Raw genomic sequence first — 23,169 nt, forward strand, 5'->3', positions numbered from 1 at the left:
ATTTTCCCTGGATTTTCAGCCTGCTGACAGGGACAGCAACATTTCTACCCCACATGTCCCTGGCTTGCAGCCCTTCCTGCTGGTCCCTTCCCTTTCCATCTCTGCCTCAAGGCAGAACTTCAGTGCAGCCCTATCAGCCTGCATTTCCCCCCTCCTTTCAGCTGGGTTTTGTTTTGTTGTTTATGCTGTCATTTCTTTTTTGGTTTTTTTCGGAGAACACATCAGATAAAGGTCATTTTTCCTTGAATGGAAGAGCACAGTAATTTTGACAGTGAGACATTCCCAGCTTGCTCTACATCAGAAATGTTGATATTAGCTCCTTTAAAATAGAGACTAGAGACAAAAATTGCCTGAGCAACTCAATGTCTGGCAGTTATCTCCCAAAAAATGAGCATTTGCAAAGTTATGCTTGTGGCTTCTGCTAAATTCCAGGCTGCCATTACTGGAAGGATTTTAACTTCATTTACGTTTGCTCAGAAAAAAAAAAAAAAAAAATCATCATGAAGGTATTAAACAGCCACAAAAGATGATGGCTTCAAACAGTGTCTTTTGGCTGATCCATAATCATTTGCTTTGGCAATTTTATTGGGGAACATTAAGGCTGATCACTAACTCTGTGTTCCTAATTATTTCTGAAATATTGTGCTGTTTTCTGTGCTGAAGTGCGGAACGAGCAGAGCAGTGGGCTGCTTGGGATTGCAATGTTCTAACTGGGTTTTAATCAATGAGTGATAATGAGAGCTGGTGTTTTGACTTTCCCTTCTTAATTGCCAGTAATAAAGCAGATCCTCATTGATGATATTTAGCAGAGTTCAGTTTCATTCATCTCTGTTTATTCTATTTATTTTGAAAGTGCCTGGGAGCTTTCAGTGCGCTAGACACAATAGCAGAATATACAATGCTAATTATATTTTCCTTGCCTGATCTTTTCCACAACAGAGGATGATGCTGCCTTTTCCTGGGGAGTGATTGCACCTCCCTGTTTTCAGCAGGTTTCTGGAATGCAGTAGGAGTCAAAGGATAAAATCATGTCCCGTGAAATCCCAACCACATTTTGCTGTTTAAATCTCTATTTCCCTTCTGCTGCTCATGATAGTTGGGATTTTTTTTTTTTGCCCAGAATGCCAAAATAAGAATTAAATATCCTCAAGATGAGGCACATCTGCAGGTGCTGCTGGCCAGGAAAACTCATCTCACCCAAACAGCCACAACAAAGCCACACCAGGTCTGATTTACCCCAGGTAGATCTTCACTGGCCAATTGTCAATTTTGCATCCTGATTTTGGGTAAGAAAGACCATTTTATTTTTTTTTTAAAAGTTTGAGTTTCAAATTTAGTTTTGGTCCTTCAAATGGATGCCAGTGCTGTGATGACAAATGCATGCAAATCAGTCAGTCAGTACAATAAATATTTTGATAATATCCTGCCTGAATAATCTAATTTAAATCAGGACCTGCCTTAGGTTTAAAATGTTTTAAATATCCCTTGCATTCCTCTTCAATTATATGTAAGAAAATAAAGAGTGTTTTAATCTTGCCTCGATCATTGCTTGAGATGATTTATATCCCAAGATTTTCTTCCCGAGTTATCAATCATCTGAAAGCAAGAAGTGGGTGGCAGCCTGAAATTTCTATATCAGATCTTTCTGTGTCCTGAGGAATTTTTGCTGTGGCAGAAATTTGGGCTACAAAAATAAGCGGTCTCCACATGTTTTTCTATTATCTCCATGATCTCAATAATTTCGAAGTGTTATCCCAGGATATAAACCTTGCTATCTACAGATAAAGTCATTGCTGATGTCAAGTTCTTACCACTAATTCCTGACTGGTTTCATTCCTGCCTCTTATTTAAGCCCTGGTGAGAAAAACAAGCATCTGGGAAGGAGCCATTTTGTTCCAGTTATTCAAAATAAATAAACAAGATTTAAATTATTTGTACAAGGAGATAAACACCCACCTGCATCGCAGTGCTGTAGAACGGAGATTGTATCTGGATTTCTATGAGGTCTGGGACTCACAGTGCTGCAGAACCAAAACACAGCTTCACATTACAACACTTTTCCTGTTGAGCATGAGTGGGAATCACCAAGTGTGGCCTCTGGAAACAAAGAGGAATCATTGCTTGCTTTAGTAAATTCAAGCTGTTTGCAAACCGGCCCTTTCCATGGTTTCTCTCCATTCCAGTGTGGCTGGATCTTTGAGTGCAGCAATTCTCCTTTGTCCCCCTCTGTCTCCAGAGTCACTGGGTGGGACGAAGGGCTGCAAAGACTCAAATGGGTCTGAAATTTCCCCAAATTTCATTTTTTTCCCCTTGTTTTCTGTGTAAGCAGAACTGCCGTTTCTCATGTTGTTATGTGCTTATTCAATTGTTGTTTCACTCCCTTTCCTCCATGAAATTTGGGAGTCACCACACAAAATTCCAATGCCAAAAATCATCTGAGCTTAATCACTCCCCATCCTCTAAGAGAGCAAAGCACAGCTGTATCTTAAACAGAGAAAAGTTAGAGAGAAACAAAGTGCTGGCTTTATTTAAGTGGCAGGATATTAAATGTTATAGCTGTTATCACTTCCTGCAGTATAAATTATTGAATTAAGCCTTCAATCAGTTTGGCAACAGTGCCAAATGAATATTACAGGAGTACAATGCAGCAAACAGAATCTGTCATCGAATCTAGGGCTCCCTTAGAACCGAAATTACAGCGAACAAAATGCTTGTGCACTAGATTGGAAAAGGTTCATTATTATTTATTCATCTTGCCCAGTAACACAAAAAACTAATGAAATTTCATTGAGAAGGGGGCACGTCAGCATTAGTATCCATCAGCAAGGCACATCCCTCCAACTTCATCAGGGATATTTGTCTCCATAATTAGATGTCTGTTCCACGAGAGTTCTCCATCTGAAGGACGTGCCCAAGTTCATGACATGAAACAAATCACCCACGCTAATGAAAAGGTGATTTTCACCTCTTATTTCACTTGTCTCATCTCCCACAATTGCACAAAGTCTTTGGAAAATCTTCTCATAAAGCAAAAAAGAGTCAGGCCCAGGTAGGAATTTCAGCACTGTTGCTCACATGTTTGTTTATTTTTCAGTAAAATATTCCATTATTAACACAGGTGACACATGGGTGTATTTATAGCCCCTCTCCTGGAGCACCTTTCCACATATCCCCACAATGAATCGGTCATAAATCTGTGCTCATCTCCAGTGGAAAGCTTAAATCAGTGCAGCTCCACTGAATGCTCTCCACAACCCATCCATTAGGAGCAATTTTCCTTCTCTGCAACTTGAACTCCTGCTCTGGAATCTTGAGGGAATATTTGGGGGTTTGTAGGGAACACGGTATCCTGTAAATCTGAGGCTTGATTGCTGCACTCAGCGTGATGAGAAAACGTCACATCTTGGCATTTAAGGATCCATCCGAAATTATTTTGGGATTACAACGTGTGTATCTGTTAGATGGGTAATAAATTCACTGCTACCCAAAAATATTCCCAGAAGGTGCTGAAGCGATACTGGTTATCACAGGAGGACTTTTAAAAAATGTTGGGAGCGTCACATTTTGACAAAATCTTTTGTCCCTATATATATTTAGTTGAAAAAGGCTCATAATTCTCACAAATATGACAGTTTTTGCATAATACTTCCTTAACTATCACCTGTGATATATTACACCCTAATTTTCTATGCTAGATTCTGACAATAATGGTTATATTAGGAATTCAATTCATATTCTAGAGTTTTATTGTTTGTTTTCACACCCAAGGAAAATGTGCAGTCAGTTCATAACCTGAACATGTTTTTTGCCACATCAGCCTCAGCTCACCCTACCTGGCCCACCACAGAGAGCCTGTTTAAATAACAGGGAAAATATTGGAATATTTGCCTCATTTCTCAAGGAATACAATTGACAGGATGCAGAATCCATTTATTGCAAACATTTCAGATTTCTGTGCCATTTAGGGCTGGAGGAGCCTTAATTAAATAAAAGTTACGTCTCCAAACTGAAATCAAGAGTGGGGTTCTCCAAGTGAGCCACAGGCAACTTCCACCCACTGTGCATGGGAAGAGGGGACAAAGGAAGGGGCACTTGGAGTACCAGCTCCTGGGAAATGCCAGATTCCAGCTGTGCCTCCTTTCATCTGCCTGCCCTCACTGTTTTTCAAATCTCAAGGAGGGGGCACCATTTTCCCAGATGCAATGGCCTCAAGTTGAGCCAGGGGAAGTTTAGGTTGGATATCAGGGGAAATTTCTTTGGGGAAATTTCTTTATGGAAAGGGTTCTAAAGGATTGCTAAAGGCTGCCCAGGGCTGTGGTGGCATCACTAGCATCGGAAGTGTTCAAAAGAAGTGTTGATGTGGCACTTGAGCACATGGTTGAGTGCTGAATGTGGTGGTGGTGGTGCTGAGTGGATGGATTTGTTGTTTTGGAAGTCTTTTCCATGCAATGATTCCATGATTCTGTGAAAGCGAGGCCTTGTACTCTTGGCTGTCGCTTTATAGACAGTTTCATTTATAAACTCTGGGCTCCAGTGCCAAATTTCCCATCATTACTGAGAGTTTTTCTGACTTCATCAGTGCCAGGGCTTCCTCCCATGGGCCTCTTCAGTGCCTCCCCTTCTCCCAACATCACAGGGAGCTAAATGTCTCCCTGGTTTGGTGTCAGCTAACGGAGACACTGTGGAATTCCACCAGTACTCCCAATTTGACTCTGACAATAGAATCTGAGACTTGAAAGGAGCCCTGTGTCTCCAGAGTTCTGCACATCAACATCTGAAGGGAGAAAGCACATGAAAGTTGAAGGCCCTTTGGGAAAATCCTACAGGTTTCAGGTTGCTTCTTCCTGCTCAAACTTATAAGATCTAATGGCCCTTTCTCTGTGTTGCTGTTTCACTGGGTGTTACTGGGAGGGAGTGAGGGAATCCTGCCTCTGCTGCCTGTGCTCCTGACAAGTGGTTTTTCTTCCACAGAACACTTTCATGGCCCTTTTTCTGCTTCCTCTTCTCCCATCTTCTGTTTCAGGGTTAAAATCTGACTCCTTGAAGACTTGTGTGTTACTTTAGGTGGTACCAAGCAGAGTTTCATCCATTACCTCTCATTTTGCATCTGTCAGGCTCCTTCTAAAGTCCTTGAGCTCCCTGGTCCAGGCCTTTGAGGAGGGAAATAATCATTTCATTCTGCTTCTGACAAGATTCAATCAAAAAACCCAGTGCTCTTTGCAGGGAAACCCTCCACGACATTTAAAAATCTGTGGACCCCATAAACTCCCTGTCCTCCAATTAAAATTTACCAATGTCTTCAGCTGAAAAATTAAACAGATTTTGAATAAGTTGGATTTTGCATCACTTTTCTGCTGTCATTAGAAGGGGAAGGGTCTAATTCACCTATCCCATCCCTTTTGCTGGAGCTGACAGGTGTTTTACTATCACACTGATTTAAAAGAGGCCTCTTAATCAGGTGTCAGCTTTGGCCCATAAAGTCATATTAATGTTTTGGATCAGATATGAAGCTCTATCTAAGGCACATTAAGAAAGATTCATTAGAAACTCACTACCCCTGGAATTTACAGCCTTCCTGGAACTTAATAGCCTGGATAAATTCCTCCTTATCTGCTTTGCTTATGTGAATTACGGCAGTTTTGCATTTAGAAGCTTCTTCTTATGATCTTCCGTGAGGATTCACTGATATGGTCCATCCAGAATCATGAAATGGTTTGGGTTGGAAGGGACATTAAAACTCATCCAGTGCCACCCCACAGGGACACCTTCCACTGTCCCAGGCTGCTCCAAGCCCCAGTGTCCAGCCTGGCCTTGGACACTTCCAGGGATCCAGGGGCAGCCACAGCTGCTCTGTGCTCTCAGCCCACCAGAACTCCCCATTTCTGGTCCTGGAGCAGGGAATCCTCTGGAGTTTGTCTCCCTGGAGTTGATTTCTCCCAGGCAAACCTAAAACCTTTCCCTGCAAATGGAGGGTGATGCTTCTGGGACACTCTCAGTTTCACCAAACAGTTTTCATCTGCTGTCACCACTCAGTTTGGAATAATGGTTATTCCAACTCCACTTTGCAAAAAAAACCCCTAATGGGAAGGAAGATCTGTGTAGGAAAGGGATAAAAGTCAGCTAAGTTACAATATTGGCCTACTGAGTTATCTTTACTCACATTACAGACTGGGCCTGGGCCAGCCTAAACTGCTCTTGGGCTGTTCTCCTTTGCATTTGCAGCCGGGCAGAGGCCTCACAAGGAGCTGAAAATGAAGCCAACCAGAGTCAGACACAGGAAAGAACAGGGAGCAGGATTTGGCTGGAAATTAGGTTGATTAAGTGTGAACTCCAGATTTGTGCCTCTTTCTCCCTGTCTGGATGAGGCAGAGCATAAATATTTAAATATTTCTTGTGGCTGAGTAAAACCCCTTTAACTCCATTTGATAGGAATATCAGGGTGTGATAGAAGCACCCACTGCCCATGAGACAGTGACAAGAAGCACTGGGACACTCCCTCCTGATTCCATAATTATGGAAAAACCAGCGTTCCTCCTCTTCCATTGGCACTGTGCTAATCCCTGCATTGGCTGAAGACAATACCAAGTAATGAATGAAGGAATGTTGATTCATTTTCCTCCTTTGGCTTTGAATTCAGGCTGGCATAATTATGGTCTTTATGGAGATCAAACTGATTTGCCACCATAAAGAAATACATTTTAACTTCTTATCAAACGTTCCATAACAAGAGTTTATATTTTCTTTCAAGCACCATGTTGAGGATTCACACATGATTTTTATGTATAGAAACCATGCATTTAATCAAATATTCGTATTCCAATAGGTTTTTTTTTAAAATCTGAATTATTTAAATCTTAACAAAAGCAAACAGCTCTACAAGAATGCATTTGTCATGTGTATCTCTGGAGAAATCATGGGGATTGTATTGAACCTGGAGGATGGAGAGGAAATATACAGCCATTCTCTATAGGAAACACAAAAGGATGCATCAGGAAATTAGAAATGACCAGCCTGACCTTCTCTATAAATAAGAGATGGACTCCTAGGACACCACTGACTCTGAGAGTGCACATCATTTCTCACAAATTTGATGTTATTCTCTGCTGCAGATCAGCCAGCAAGAAAAGGATATTAAAGAGAAAACAAAACAACAGCAAGAAGCTGCCTCTACTAAAATTCATGGGCAGGATTTTTGTGACAGGGACTGTGACATGTCCACTGGAAAGGAGCTGTAAAATATTATGTCCTTATTCTACACATTGAGGGCCCGCTGCACTAAGGACATGGGAAGGGGATATAAAATTAGGATATTCAATAGTCTGCAAATGACAAATGAGTCCAAATTCCATTTAGGAAAAATCACAGGAAATTAATTCCAAGTATACCAAAATATTTACATTTTCATGAGGTGAAGCAGGGATTTTTATGTACATCAGGTAGCTCCCCTAGCCCAGCCAGGTCCATGGATTTAAAATGCAGAATGATGATCCCTGGGTCATTTTGGGGCTTCAGAAAAACTTCTCCCTGGCAGTTCTGCAAAGGTAACAAGAAAGGCTGAGAAAATGAACCCAGAAGGGAAGAAAATTCCTCCCAAAGTAAAGACAAGTCAAATGGTCAATTGTAGAAACAGTGAAAAAAGAAACCTTCAAATTTGTCAAGGGATTAAACCTGGAAGAGTAGTAGGAAAAGAAACAAAGATTATTTAAGCAGACCCAGCCACCATCTCAGAGAGCTGCTCTGCCTTGCCCCCGTGGTTTGCTGAACAAATTGTCTTCTCCCCTGCTCCCCAGAACAAGGAAGATCACCACGAAAAATAAAAATAGTTCTTGTTTGCCTTGCAATTAATCATTTCACTTTGCATGTGAAATAAAGGTTGATTATTTAATGCTATTCCTGTTTTAAAAGGAGTGAAAAAGGGAGGGGAAAAAGCCCAAAACACCAATAAACAAACAAACAAAAACCCCAGGCCACTATAAAAGAAGTATACATAAAATATACAAAAAAGAATACCTCAAAGGATGGGAAGGGTTAGAGGAGAAGGAGGTGAGTGATTCCCTTAGACTGTGCTGTGACCAGGGAGCACCAAACACAGAGCCACAGGTCCACAATTCTGTCCTTTCCTGCTGCCAGACCCGATCCACAACACAAGGATGAGGTGGATGGGCGCATTTAGCACTTGCCCATAGAGCTTCCATGGGAAATATGCAAAGAGGCTTCACTGTCACCTGCAGAATAAATCACCAGCACCTGAGCTCTGCGATTTTATTATCAATCAGCCTTGAAATATTTCTTCCTTAATAGTCCAGTGTCTGGAGGTGGATTCTCTGCTGAATATCATAGCAGACCTTAACTTGAAGCTGAAAGCAAAGGACTCCAAAGGACAATTTTATGTGGAAGGACACGCTAAAGACACCTAATCTTAAATTATTGTTTTTCTTTCACAGGGGGAGAAACCCTTCATGGGCCTATTTTTATCCAAGAGCCATATGATATCACTTATTCCATGGGCTCAGCAAATCCAGAGATCCTCCTGAACTGCACAGCCAAGGGATATCCGCTGCCGTACTACAGGTGAAGTCAACCTTGGGGAAATATTGTCCCACTGTCACTCTTTGAAGTGTGTTTTAGTCACTGCACGACCATAAATAAACACCCTAAAATGTGCTGAGTGCTCACAGCAAGAACAGACAAAGTTTAGAGTAAATTCTAGGAATGAAGAAAAAATGTTTTTGCTGCTTTGCTGTAAAGAAAATTAACACAGGGAAAGAAAATAATTGAAAATCACCCCCAAAGTGTTTTAAAATATACAGAATTAATTCTAAATCCACAGAACAGCTGTGAAAAATGGGAAAATGGAAGTGCTGCACATCTGTAGTTGATAAAACTTTCCATACATTAATAAATGCTTGGAAAGCAGAAAAGCAACACCCTTCCCCTCTTCTAATTCCAACATTTCATGTACACATATATGGTGTTTGTTTATCTCCAATACCTTCCAAGACTCCCTTCATAAAACCTTGGTACAGAGAATTTTTTGTTTATTCAGTAACTATGGACTCACCATTTATAATAGAACTCATTGCCCCAAGGATCTGGAAATCCAAGTTGGATAAGAGGAAAAGCGGGGAATCTAGGGGGAAAAAAAAAGGACATTGTGCTTTCTTCAAAAACTAATGGGGAAAGTAATGGTTGAGGTGAAGGAAAATTACCCATAAAAAATAAATCATTCATGCAAGACGTGAAAGAAAATCGTATCCTATCAAATTCTTAGAGAATATTTATTGGAGAACTTTTAACTGCTCCCAGTACAGCCTCCCCTGGAGAGTGCCACCACTGGATATCAGCTTGGCTTTAGGACTTCATGGCTTGATTTGTCTCCAGACACTGTGTTATGAAAGAAACCCTTAATTTCCTTTATGAAAGGAACCCTCAATTTCCTTTTCACAATTCAACTTCTCCTCCTAGGAGTAGAAATCCTCACTTACTTCCCAACCCACTTGTTCTCCCTGTTCTCAACACCAACATCAACTGGTTCAGGCCATGAAGTTCAAGTCTTTCCAGTTCATCCACCCTTTGCTTTCACATCCATTGAAGCAGCTTCCTAGAAATTCCTGGACTCTCGTGTCCTCCCATGGATTCCTCCCACCCACAAAGAGCAGAGACAGCAGCTTCCATCAGGCTGGAGAGCTGGGAAGTCTCCCCCATCGCATATTTGATATCCACATTTTACCTTTACTTTTTTCTACCCACCCATTAATTAAACTCCCTGGGTTTCTGCACCATAAGGACATTTTCAAAGCCTCAGTGGCTCCAGGGAGATGGGATCAACATCTGGGGATGGATCCTGGAGCCCTGAGGTCAATTAGAAGTTAACAGACTATCCCTGCTGCAATTACACCACAATTTGGAGGGAACAGGGAGCTTTTCACTTTGCTTTGATTTCACCACAGCTAATGCTGCCTTTGTCAGATAAGGATTGAGCCCATATATTTAAAGTTCTGACAATTTTTGAGGAATCAAGCCCACTATGAAATTTTAATCATTTCTTTTGCTGAGTGATGGCTGAGAACAGCAAGGACTGCTGGAGGTTTCTCTTTGATTCAGAAATACAGAACCACTCCAACAGGAAGAAAGTTAGAGACGAGTTAATTTGCTATTTAGCATTTTTTTACATCAAGAAATATGCTGATAAATGCCTTTTCTTGAAATAAAAAAAAATGCTTAGCATTTTCTAAAAGTTTTATTTTGTTGGGTAGTCTTTTATTCTTACAAACTTGTCAAATATAGGGATAATGTTTTTGCAACTCCTCCTCAAAATACTGTGTGTCTGCGAAGCACAGTGCAAGAATTGTGTAGAACTGTAGGTGGAAGGGCTGAGTAATAAAAATGAGACACAGTTTTCCTGTTAGAAGTAACAAAGAACACAGATTACACTGGAGACAAAAATATGGATGGAAGCATCTCTAAAATCATTAAGAAATCTCTATAAATGTTCTGCGAAATATCATTTTGTCCCTTATGTCTTTTTTATAAAGTCAGAATTGCCTATAATATCAGGGACATGATTCCAGGTGTTTCCTGGTGTGATGTGGCTGGTAAATAAACACAACTTTTAAAATTAGATTTATCATTTTTTGCACCTAAGCTTTTTATAGTCACCAGAGGGTTTATCACCAACTAACTCAGTGAATTTTACGTAGGTTTTTTTTTACTTACAGCCTATGCATGAACACCCTGCAGTGCTTCCAGCAGCATTTTGACACCTTTTGTTTGATTTCAGGTGCTCTCTTTTCCTGTGCTTCCACTCAATATCCAGAGCAATCCCACAATCCTGCATTTTCATGCAAGTTGGTGACTGAGGGTGTTTTCCCCTCAATAATCTTCTCAGAGAGGAGTCAATGGAACCAATAAATAAATCCAAGGGCAGCATAAGCAGCATTCATTAGAACAACATTTTAATATTCCAGCCCAACTCAGAGTGTTGCACTAAAAGGAGATAAAGAGATTCAAATCCAATCCAAATCCAAGCACCACGAGGATAACTGGAACACACAAATGTGAGGGAGGGAACAGAGCACAAACCTACAAGGATTGTAAGCGACATCAAATATGTTCATAACCATTGCATCAAATCAAAGTGGAGAGTGATTCCCAGCAATCCCAAAAGTCCACCCTTGAATAAGAAATTGCAGCCCAACTCTCATGTCCTTGTTCCCTGGAATGCTGTTCCTTGGCTCAGTGCAGATCCTGCCTCAAAAGTGGAATGAAAAACTCCTTCACCCTCTGGTGTCTTGTTCACAGTCAAGAGTTTTTAAACTTCCTGTGTTCTTCCTCACTGGAAGTGTTGTACATGAAGGGGGGTTTTGCAAATCCTTTTCCCAACTACAAGAAAGTCTCAGGTGGCTTGGCAGGACATTTCCATTGGAATGCAAATAATCTGAGAAGTATAGAACACGATGAAGTCTTAAAAATATTGATATTTTTATTATAGCAGCACACTGAAAAGATAATTTACTCAATCATGTGAGCACACATCCACTCACAGTCCTTGGGCTCCCGGGGAACTGATAATTCAGCATCAGAATATAGGAAATTTTTTAAAGTTTAGGTTCTGAAACAATTGGTGAAAGAAAAATAATCCAGGATGCATTTCCTACAACTGAGGAAAAGTATTTTCCAATGGTTGCATGAAAAAATTCACAAAAATATGTAGATGATCCCTGCCTTAATGGGCTTATGTTAAAAATTCCCTAAAATAATTATCCAGATTTCTGTGTATTAATACACTGCAGAACACACAAAGCCATTAAATCATTGTCTACCACATGAATTCATTAATTCGCTTCCTTCAGTGATGTAAACATATTAATTAGGGAAAAGGCCCACACCAGGAGCTGAACCCTGATCTATATGCAAAGTTTAATAATCATTGTACCATGGTGATTAGAATGATTATGGGGATGCTGTGAAGAATTCATTTGCAGCAACTAAGCCAACATCTTTGCATTTGTTTGGAAAAACAATTATAGATCTTAATTGGGAGCCATGCAATGATGACAGCAGTTATTTCAGTGATTGATTCCAAAATTAAAGAGAACTGGCAAATTAAATACCAGAATATCTTAGATTAGAAAATGGAAAGCTTTAGACAACTTGTAGCAAATGTAAATCCTGAAATATGGCAGAATCCTAATGCTGGGATGTGATCCCTTCAGAAACCCAGACAAGGCTTCCTCACTTTTGCTTTTAAATTAAAAAAAATAGCCCAAATAGACTAAAATAACAGCAAAAACTAGACCAGCTATAGCAAATATAAAAAAAGGAATCCAGCAGAGGTACAGAAACACAAAAAATAGGCTGGAATTTGTAGGAAGAATTCCTGAGGGTTGAGTGTTGCATCCAAATCTCTCAGTGTGGATGAATTCATGGAAGGGGAGGCATCCAGAGAAATTATTTTGTGTTATTAGACCTTGCTCACAGAATTCCATTGATTTCATATTAATCAGTCATTATCTTTCAAAACAACAAGTGCTCACTTGAAGGTCAGGGCACTCCCTGCATTTGTGGAGATTTCCCTGGGAGCACAGAATTGCATTTCACAGCTCAGTGTGGGAACCCTCCTGCACAAAAACAACCCCTGAGCAGTGTGAGCGTGTGGAGAGAGGGCTGGGGGTGACTGACAGAATCTTGTGCTGTGTATCCAGGTCAGATTTCCAGGGATAAAGTGTGAGTGTGCTTCAATTTGTTACCAGGGAAAACTGCCCTCCCTGTCAGGAACTCTGCACATAAGCAGAAATGGATATTTTTTCTGCTGTGATCCTTCAGATAATTTACAAGGATATGATTGCCCTTGGTTTGGGCACTGCCAGGAACCCAAGGTGAGCCACTGGCAACCTTTGTGTGATCCTTCCATCCGATGGAGGGCTCGGAATCACACCCACGGATCAACAGAAATGATAAAGGCTGAGGAGATGGCTCTGGATATAAAATCAGGAGAAGAAAATACCTGGTTGTGTAGTTTTAGGATTGCTGACCACTTAAGAAGTGGCATTAACAGACCCCAGACTTGAAGGCCTCAGTGGCTGAGTCCTTTATCCTTCCTTTGGCCCTCACATGAGCAAGGAAAATTCAACCCTAATGTGACTAATGGCAAAGCCCCAAAATTTCCCTTCCTGAAAAACACAGTATTTATTTTCTTTGAAAGAGAAATTGTATTTTGACATCTGTAAACAGCTGGGTAATGTTGCAGACGCAATCCATTTCCTGCTTGGGGGACCCACTGGGACAAATGATGATTTAAAATAGCAGTGCTCTCATCACTAAATGATCAGTCTCAGACTTGCTGTACAAAAACTTCCCTCCCAGCTTTTGTTCTGCCCTCTGAAGTGCAATCCTTCCTGATCTACATCGCCAAAGCATTTTTGTTGCCAAATTCATGGTTAATCGTTTGCAAAGCACATTCAGGTACCATTCATAGAACAAAAATAATGTTGTTGTGGACAAGGTATAAAGCCCCCTCCTGACTGAATGGATAAGTTCGTGTGAATAAGTTATAATTACTTTTGGTGGACATTTGGGTGAACACTGGTGACTAAAGTAAAGATTTTCCAAAGAATACCATTATTGCTATCGTTAAGATTGATGTAAGAAGCAGTCGTGCGTAAAAAATGATCTAATTTTGTGATATTTAACTACATTTTTATCATTACAGGTATGCTACAGCACACTATTTAAGATAAATAGGCTCTGTAAATTATAAGCATAATTTGATTTTTTTCCCCTCAAAGGTGGAAGCAAAATGGCACAGATATTGATCTTACCATGAGTTATCACTACAGGTTGGTTGGAGGCAGCTTGGCAATCAATAACCCACATAAAAATCAGGATATTGGAACATACCAGTGTTTGGCCACAAATTCATTTGGAACAATTCTGAGCAGGAAGGCAAAGCTTCAATTTGCATGTAAGTTGGGAAGATCATATTTATTAGAGCATTATTTTCCTATTAATTCTGCACATGGACTGTAATTTATTGGGTAATTAAAGGATCATTGGGGATTCTGTCCAAAAGGTTTGACTTCCTTCGCCACTGCTTATTCCTAAAAAACCAAAATATTAATAACAAAACCAGACATCTGATGGCTGCTGCCCTCGGGAGGCAGAATAAAAATCAGGAAATTGAAAGGTCAAGGAAGATGAGCACAATTATTTTCACTTTATAAAGGTGTTTCCACTTTTCAGGACAGTGGTTTTGTTGTTATCCCACAGGTAGCTACAGCTGGGGGGCAGGGAGGGAATTGTTGCAAAAAGTTGTGCTTTGAGTTTTCTGTAGATAATGAGGTCTAATTGAGACACAAAAGCATTGCTCCCCTAATTGCCACACTGATACTTCCTTATGTTACCAAAGAAACTCTCTTTTTCCTTACACAGTGTGTAAAAGTGTGAGCTGCGCTCTGAGATATTTCATATTTCAGCTCCCTCAGGTCGAGCACGTTGTCTGTCTTGAGATGATTTAAAATTTATTTCATCTTTGCTCCCCGTTTCACTTCTTCACAACTTCACAACCTTTTTCACAAGGTTTGGACGCGGTGACCGAGTTCTGTGAATGCCCAGGGGAGAGGGGGAACAACACTGGCAACCAAAAAACTCCAGATATTCCCTCCCGCCTTTTTTTCTTTTTTCAGTCTAAAACTCAGAGCAGTCTGTTGCTGGGAGAAAGCAATTGTTTTCAAAGCTCATTAATAAAACATGTGTCTAAAGCCAACCTTGTGTCGCTATTTCAGACACCAGCAAACGGATTAATTATTAATTTTGTTCCATTTCTCATAGCAAACCTCGTGTCACAGGGGTTACACAAAGGAGACATCAGAGGTCAGGCTGGTTCACAGAGTGTCTTTCAGCAGACCTGATCAAAAGGTGTATCACTGGTATCTCATTTAATAACATTTTACCCTGAATTTCTCAAAGAGCTTTGATTTCCAAGAGCGGGTCAAATGTAAAAAGAATAAAATTTTGATTCATTATTTTACCACTTTTTGTGCTGAAATGTTTTTACAAGCCAGTCTTTCTGTGTGGGAAATTATTTCAAGATTTGGAGGTGAAAGTTGTTTAGTGACAGAACAAATGCCATTTTAGAAAGGAGCAAGAATAGACAACCACCTCAAAATTGTCCGTGGAGTCTGTAATCCCCAAGGAACCAAGGCAGGCCAGGGAGGGAGCTGGGAAAAGACCTAAGGAAAGGGAATATCCTTAAATGGAGGCACAAATGAGGTGCAAAACAATTTTTTTAAAAAAGGGGGGAGAAGGGAAAACCAGGAATATCTGCAAAAGAAAGAAGGCTCTGGTGATTACTCAGGATTTCATGTCAAGCAGTTCCTTTATTTAAGCTTTATACCCCCACCCAAACACTTCCCAAAGTTCCTGCAGGGAGCAGATCCCAGAGCCGGGTCTGGTTTGGCCCCAGCTCTCAGCCTGCTCCAGTCCTCCAGCTCTAACAGCACCATGGAATGCTAAATTTATCCCATAATCAAGCACTACAGCACTTTTCCAGTAGTGGTGACAGATATTTACATCCTTCCCCATGCAGAAGAGAGAGGACAGACAAAGGCTGTTATTTACACTGACAAACTCAAATTTACAGAAAAATGCTTCAATTTAGTGGCATCACTGCAGAACTGTGAGTTTTAAGTCATCTTACAATAGGGAAAAAACCCCACAGTACATGGAAAACATCATAATGACCTGATGAGAATAGTGGAACAAATTATCTTGAAACACTTATTTCACAGTCAACATTTCCTTGTTTCTTATTTTCATGTTGCCATCCAATTTAATTCTTTGTTTCAACCAATACTTCAGGCTATATCTTCAAATCCAGGCAGGCAGCACGTTGCTGTTATGACACTTTCATTCAACACCTCACAAAATGGGATTCTTCCCTGGACTGGAATGACTGGCATATTATTGCGATCTCCCTGATAAAGAATTGAATCAAACCTATTATCCAAGTAACAGGGTTTATGTGTATTTGTCTCTTTACTACAAGGTAACTAACTCTGAGTTGGAGTTTGAATTAATGATACCTCCAGAAACCTATTCAACATGTCAACTTAATATGTGAAAAATACTTTTTTCCTCTGTTCGAGATAGGAAGTTCTCCGAGAAGCAAAATAAATGCAGGACGAGATTAGAAATATGTCTTCAGATTCAGCTGGAGTTTGGTGCTTATCCTCTATTAAAACCAGAGCTGTCAAAGGAAAGCTGCAGGAGGAATATTGTACAGAAGGCAGTGGCATAGATTATTAAAGCTACAAGCTGAAAATGAGAGACAGCGTCAGGGAGAGGGAGCGCGTAAATGCATTAGCGGGATACACAGGATGGCAGGCCCTTGGCATCCCTGCTTCCTGCACAAGGGTTGTTTTGTCATAAATAAACTTGAAAGCTCCCTATAAATCCTGTACATCTCCTGCTCCCCTGCCTGCTGCACACTTGGAGCAGCCCACGTGTGTTTTGCAGGAGCTGGAGTTGTTGAGGTGGAAGTTGTTGTAAAGCTTTGGTGTCAGGCCTCGGCTTGTGCAGCCAGAGCCAAACACAGGAGCAGGGTCCCCATCCAGGCTGGAGTCTGGGGTCATGGCCTGCCACCCACGGGGCTTTTCCCCTTCCAGTTCAGTGGTGATGTCCAGCACAAGGTCACCTGGAACGCTGCAGCTCAGCCTAAAGGGAAGTCAAAGGCCTGGGGAGCTCATCTTGGGACTAGGCACGAGTCAGCTTGAAGGAAGAGATGAGGACATGGAAGGTTTTCCTTCAGCTTTCACACAATTTAGAATCACAGAATCATTGGAGGACACGGTCTTAAGCTGCACCAGGGGAAGTTTAGGCTGGACATTAGGAAAACATTCCTCACAGAAAGAGTGATTGGGCATTGGAATGGGCTGCCCAGGGAGGTGGCGGAGTCTAGTCCCTGGAGGTGTTTCAAAAAAGACTGGATGAGGCACTCAGTGCCATGGTTTAGTTGATAAGGTGGTTTCAGGTCACAGGTTGGACTGGGTGATCTCCGAGCTCTTTTCCAACGTCTCTAATTCTGTGATTCTGTGATTAAGGATGGAAAAGACCTCCGAGATCACCCAGTCCAACCTTTGCCCAAATCCCCCCTGTTCATAAACCACATCACAAAACGCCACATCTATTCGTTTTACGAACACTTCCAGGGATGGGGACTCCACCACTGCCATGAGCAGCCAGTTCCAAAGCTTGGCCACTCTTTCAGTGATGAAATTTTTCCTAAGGCATTTTTGTTTAAGGCATTTCATGCCTTAAAAAAAGACAAACAAAAAAGCTGTTAGGGAAAACTGCTTCAGTATGGCTCCAACCAGAACTTTCTCCAAAGGCACACAGGGGATTTGCTTTAATTATTTCCTCAGTTTTAAGCAAAAATAACTGTGTGCAAACAAGTAGTCTTGAGGGAAATCCCCATAACAGGCTGCATGAAACAGCCTGTCCAGGCCTGTTACTTGTTCTTTTACTTCCCAAACGCATCTATAGCAGAAGATTAAGAGAGATGCAGGAGAAATAAGAGTGCAATTAAACAAACTAGAACAAAAAAGGACTCCACAATGAAAAGGAATCACATGTGAACCTAATAATTATTCAGGGCATAAACCCAGCAAATTCAGTATTAATTGAAAGCACCTTGCTGCTTAGGGATCTTAAATTCGATTCTCAGTCAAATTATTCTACCCTTGATGATAAAAGTCATGCTGATTGCAGCTTTCTCAGGCCTGAAATTCTGAGAAACAATGACAACAATCTAAATTCATGCTTAGAATTAGTCACTTTGCCTTGAACCACACAGGAGGGCACACAGTGGAGCCATTAGACCCCATATTTTAAAGTTCCCCACAATGCTACAGACCCAGGAAGGATTTCTCCTTGGACTTTTTGGGCTCCAACCATATTCTCCTGGTTTTCAAAGTGGTGCTTAAGGGTTTTGCTTGGTGTTTTTTCTCAATAGTGTTTTTCCAACACTGCCACCCTCCCCGCTCTTGGCCAGTGATGATGTGCTCACAGCCATGTGGCTGAGAGTGACACTGCTGGAGCACTTGGAATAAAATCTGCAGCTCCCAAGAGCTTCCACGTGCTCTTTGTCAGAGACAGAAGACACAGTTTTGCTGAAATAATAAATTAGAGGCAATAATTCCTCGTGGACTGAGTTTTTGCCATTCTGAAACACAAAAGTAACAGTCCATCATTAGCGTTTAACCATTTCAGGGAGGAATATATTAAGCCAAATCAAATCCATTTAGTGTTTGCTGGATGGTGACAGGCTGAGCTTTAGCAGGGCCCTGTTGGAGGGGCTGGCTGGGAGATGCTCAGCCAGCATGAAAGCCCACTTTTCATCTGATTACTTCATCGTGTTACTTACCTTCGAGTGCACACAAATTACAGAAACATCACAAAGCAATCCAGCAGCCTCAAGATGTCATAACCCTTTTCACTGGCAGTGTATGCTTTGAAACAGAAAATGGAAAAATCAATAGGCTTGGATCAGATAGGCTGAATTTGCAAAGTCTGGACATGCATGAATTTAAGACTAAATGACACCTACACTTCTGGCTGGGTTGTGTTGTGGTGCTGTGTGTGTCCAGAAATCCCTCTGCAACAATTGTATTTGATTAAAAGGTGTGCTAGCTGTTGTAACTACCACCTGGAGTAAAGCTCTCTGGGTCTTTAAGCTGATTGTTAATTCATCACTGCACACGAGGGCTGGAATACTGATCAGGCTCCCTGGCAGTTGGATTGCAGGAATGAACTCTGGCAGTGCCTTTCTTTTCCAAAAGGAGGTATAAACTGCTCAGTTCAGTGCTCAACAGGCACTCAGGGATGACCAACTGAAGAGCAGGAAGGAGGAAGAGCTCAGCTTGCCAGTGCCAGGAAAAGGCCACCATCAAAAATACAAAATACATCCCCAAAAGTTTGACTTGGTTTTCTACATTCCCTTTTCCTCTTTAGGGACACATCAGGTAAAGCCACAGACTTGTCTACATCCACACAGAATCATGGCATGGCCTCGTTGGAAGGGACATTAAAGATCATCCAGTTCCATCCTCTGCCACCTTCCACTGTCCCAGGCTGTTCCAAGTCCCATCCAGCCTTGGACACTTCCAGGGATCCAGGGGCAGCCACAGCTTCTCTGGGCACCCTGTGCCAGGGCCCCACCACCCTCACAGCCAAGAATTTCCTCCCAAAATCCCATCTAACACTGCCCTCTGCCAGTTTGGAAGTCATTCCCCCTTGTCTTGTCCCTCCAGGCTCTTTTCCAAAGTCTCTCTCCATCTTTCTCGTAGCTCCTTCAGGCACTCGAAGGTCACGATTAGGTCACTGTGAAGTTTCTCTTCTCCAGGCTGAACAGCCCCAAGCCTCTGTCCTCACTCCAGCATGATTCTCTACCCTACATGTGCTGAGTAATGCACTGACCCCACCTCTCTGCTTTAAAAGGGTGGCCTTATATTTAATCCTAGAATGGTTTGGAAGGGACCTTAAAGCTCATCTCATTCCAACCCCACTTCCACAGGCAGGGACACCTTCCTCTGATGCAGAAACACATCTCAACTGCAGATATGTGGAGAATCAGCCATAAAATTCTCCTTTCCATGCTCTGGGCAGCCCTCCTGGTGGTCCTGGTAACACCTCCCAGTCTGCATCTTCCTGTGAGCCAGTGAGGAAAAAATGCAACCTGCAATGGGAACACTCGCTGTGGATCGATCCTGTCTGGAGGATGGAAGTGCTGCTGTCATCTCTTCCATATGTCAGTGAACAGGCTCACAGCTCAAAATTGCCTTTTGGACTTTGAAGCACAGGTACAGAATCCAATATCACTGCAGCAGCAGCAGCAGCTACCCTCCCTGGTGTGGGGAGGTGAGGGCCAGGCTCTGAGCAGAATGAGTTACAGGAAATAAACCCTGTATTTTGTCAAAGTTCTGCTTGGAGTGAAAAGAAAGGGAACTTTCATTTATCACTTCTGTTTGTTATGGACACTGTGCCAATGTTCCAGCTCTCTCTGCAGCAGTTCCCATGGCAGGAGACCACATCAAGGTCTTTGCTTAATGGATGCTCTCTGTGGAGCAGACCCAGCAGCCTCAGGCATGTTTTCTTCTTTTCCCCTTTATTTCAAAGTGTTTCCCCGGAAAATCAGGAAAAACCTGGTGAGAACCATTGTTGTAAGGAATATGACATTTCCAGGGACAGCAGCCCCACTCTCCCAGCTGTCTTCACAGGAGAGGTTCTCCAGCCCTCTGAGCAACTTGGTGGCCTCCTCTGGGCTGATTCCAACAGGGACGGATCTCTAAGGGGTCTCTATCCTGCTCTACCCACCCCAAATGGGGGCACTGGGCATCCTTCAAGGCCACCTTGAGCAGAACACATGCAGAGAACCCTCTAAAGTGATGCAATTTAATCACTCCAAGACCAAAACCTCTGCAAGACCTCATCACACTCAGCTCGCCTTCCTGTATCTCCAATGAACTTCCCGGTGTTCATTTCTTTGCAGAATTCTGTGCACACAGAGCCTCTCCCAGGCTCCAGGAAAAGCAGGAACCACCACTCAGCAGTGAGGAAGCAGGAAGCCTGGAAGGGTTTCACCTGCCTGCTGACAGGACAAGGCAGGGTGATAATAGAGTTTCTATTTTAAAGCGCTGAGATCACAAGAATAAGATTATGCAAATCTCCTGACATTCCTGAAGACACAGAGAACAGCCTGGAATCTTAAAACCAGAAGTTAGGGGCGTGTCTCCATAAGGAAGGGCTTTGCTTTCTCCATCACCCCCTATTTTAGTCTTCTCTGCTTTCTCAGAGCCCATGCAATGTCCATCAACACCAAGTGCAGCCACAGCCTCCTCTCTCCTGTTAAACACGTCCTGTAGCTCATGGGAGCAACATTCCCTGTTTATTTTACGTTGTAACAGACCAGACAGCATCAGAAATTCCACTTTTCTGCCCCTCCAATGGTTTAAACCTCTCTCCCAGAGTACTTAACCACTGTGTTCAAGGCTCTGCTGTATCAGCACTTGGTTAAGGCTGCTTTATTCCAGGTTAGTTCCTTAGACTTTTATTATAAAAGGAGGTTTTTTATCTATGAAACAGACATCTACATTGTAGAGAGGTTGTAAGGAGCATTACAGGCAGTGAACCAGGCAGATAAAGTAGTAACAGGGAACACAGAAGTATTTGAAGATTATCTTTTAGCTCTATATTACTTACTCTTCTTCAGTTCCTTTAAGAGTGTTTATCCTAAATCAACCCATTGCCAGTTGTATTGGAAAAGCAATATACATGATTGAGATATGGTGGGGAACAAAGCATCCACAGGTCCCGGAGCTGATAGATTCTGATTGATAAAATTTAATACTTGGGAAGGATAAAACCAGTCTACATTTGCAGTCTGGGTGATTTGCTATTTTATCTGTTCCCCTTTCATTACAGACAAGATGATGTAGATTCCAATAAATTGTTGAGTGAAATATCGACGATTTTCTCATGAGATTCTTTGTTTTTTCATGTGACAAAAATGGTGCAGGGTTGCAAGGGAAAAAAAATACTAAATTATTTGGAATAAATGATTGGCTTTTTTTAAAAATCAAAACAATGAAATTAATTGATCAGTTATTTTGCAGTGAAGGTTGATCCTGTGTAAATGTTTTAAGGTGTCAGATAAACTTGTCTATTCTGTAGCTTATATTGAAGAAGGAGATCAGTGTGTAACATTTGGACTTTTCGTGGAGTGAAGGAATGAGGTCACATGCATCGCTTTTCTCAACAGGAAAACCACATCTGGCACAGAGAATCCACTGAGCTGTAAATATCCATTTCTAAATGCTACAGCAAGAACAACAAATAGTGTAACCTACACCTGAAATCCCACTGACAAGATTCACATCCAAAAATCCCCTACATCAATCACTCGGGTAAATCTTGAAATTCCCATTGGAAGGAATTCTTTGAGGGCTTTGCAGCTGGAATGAGGGAGATAAAGCAGTGGTGGCTGAGGGGAACTCAGGGTAATTCTACAAGAAGTAATTCTGTGCTGGATCTCCAAAGGGCTGGGCAGGAATTTGGGAAGGGCTGAAATAGGCACAGACACTGTCAGCAGTGTGTGAGCCCCCTCTTCCTTGCCACTTTTCCTCTCTTCCTTGCCATTTTTTATTGTATGTATTATAATCCTTGATTATTATTTTGTTGGTAGAAACATTATAAAGAGAATTAGTTGCCTGAAGTGGGACTGTACCCATCAGAACCCAGGACAGGGATGCAAGAGAAACTTTCTGCAGGACCAGGGCACAGCTACAGGTCCTCAACAACAAGGTCTGAGGGAAGGGAGAAGTTCCTCACCCATCTCCACTTAGTTAAAAACACGTTGCTGTGGGAGCAGTGGGAAATATGAAGGAGAAAGGGTTTGGATAAGAATTAACCCCCCTGCCAAAAGGACACTTGCCACAGCAGCCAGGCCCATCTCCCGTGGAAGTCGGGCAAAATCAGTGTAGTCGTGGCAGGGATAAATCTGGCCCTCGAGGTTCAGCCCAGGAAGAGAAATCTGTGTTTAAGAGCTCTCCAATCTGGAGAAAACTCCTGCAGACGGCGAAGTGACTCTGGTGATGACAGGTGACAAATGAACCGTGCCGTGACAAGTGAGAAAACTGTTTGGGAATATAAAATATTAAACACATATTCCCTCTGTGCCCCTCCCTGGGAGAGGGGCAGCTCCTCAGCTGTGCCTCTGGCCTGCAGATGGGCTTTGGAGCAGGAGCCCTAAGGCTGCATCAACACTTACTGCTCAGAGCAAGTCCTGTGCTCAGCTCAGAAGAGAAATTTAATATTTTATGCTGCTAACTCTGTAAAAGCAAGGCAAAAAATAACAAAGGCCAGATGTAGACCAGCTCTACCGCTTCCCAGCATATGTCTCTGTGCTCTGGGTTTCTTGGTGCATGAACAAAAATCAAGCCAGCTCAGGGTTCCCCCCCCCCGCCTCAACTCACCCTGTGTTTAATTTAATTGTGACCTTCCACTTTTTCCCTCTAGAGAAGCTTGGTATTACTTTGTAAAGGGCATTTTCACTCTTTAATTGAATAAGACAATCAGGCTCTGGCAGGAATTATTGTTCCCCACCTTGAAAATTAG

At 42.0% G+C, this 23,169-nt stretch overlaps 1 protein-coding gene across 3 annotated transcripts in view; it reads left to right on the forward strand.

Moving 5' to 3' along the window:
• Nucleotides 1-23,169, forward strand: part of CNTN6 (contactin 6) — a 125,435-nt gene that overhangs the window by 37,952 nt on the left and 64,314 nt on the right. For 2 of the 3 annotated variants that reach the window (XM_010390261.4, XM_010390263.4), the window contains 2 exons: nucleotides 8,445-8,571; nucleotides 13,788-13,963. In XM_010390261.4, coding sequence (XP_010388563.2) covers nucleotides 8,445-8,571; nucleotides 13,788-13,963 — 303 coding nt within the window. The remainder of the gene's footprint in view (nucleotides 1-8,444; nucleotides 8,572-13,787; nucleotides 13,964-23,169) is intronic. The other variant, XM_010390262.4, reaches the window with a different exon arrangement.

Source organism: Corvus cornix, chromosome 12 (assembly GCF_000738735.6).
Source record: "Corvus cornix cornix isolate S_Up_H32 chromosome 12, ASM73873v5, whole genome shotgun sequence".
In the NCBI taxonomy this organism is placed as follows: domain Eukaryota; kingdom Metazoa; phylum Chordata; class Aves; order Passeriformes; family Corvidae; genus Corvus; species Corvus cornix.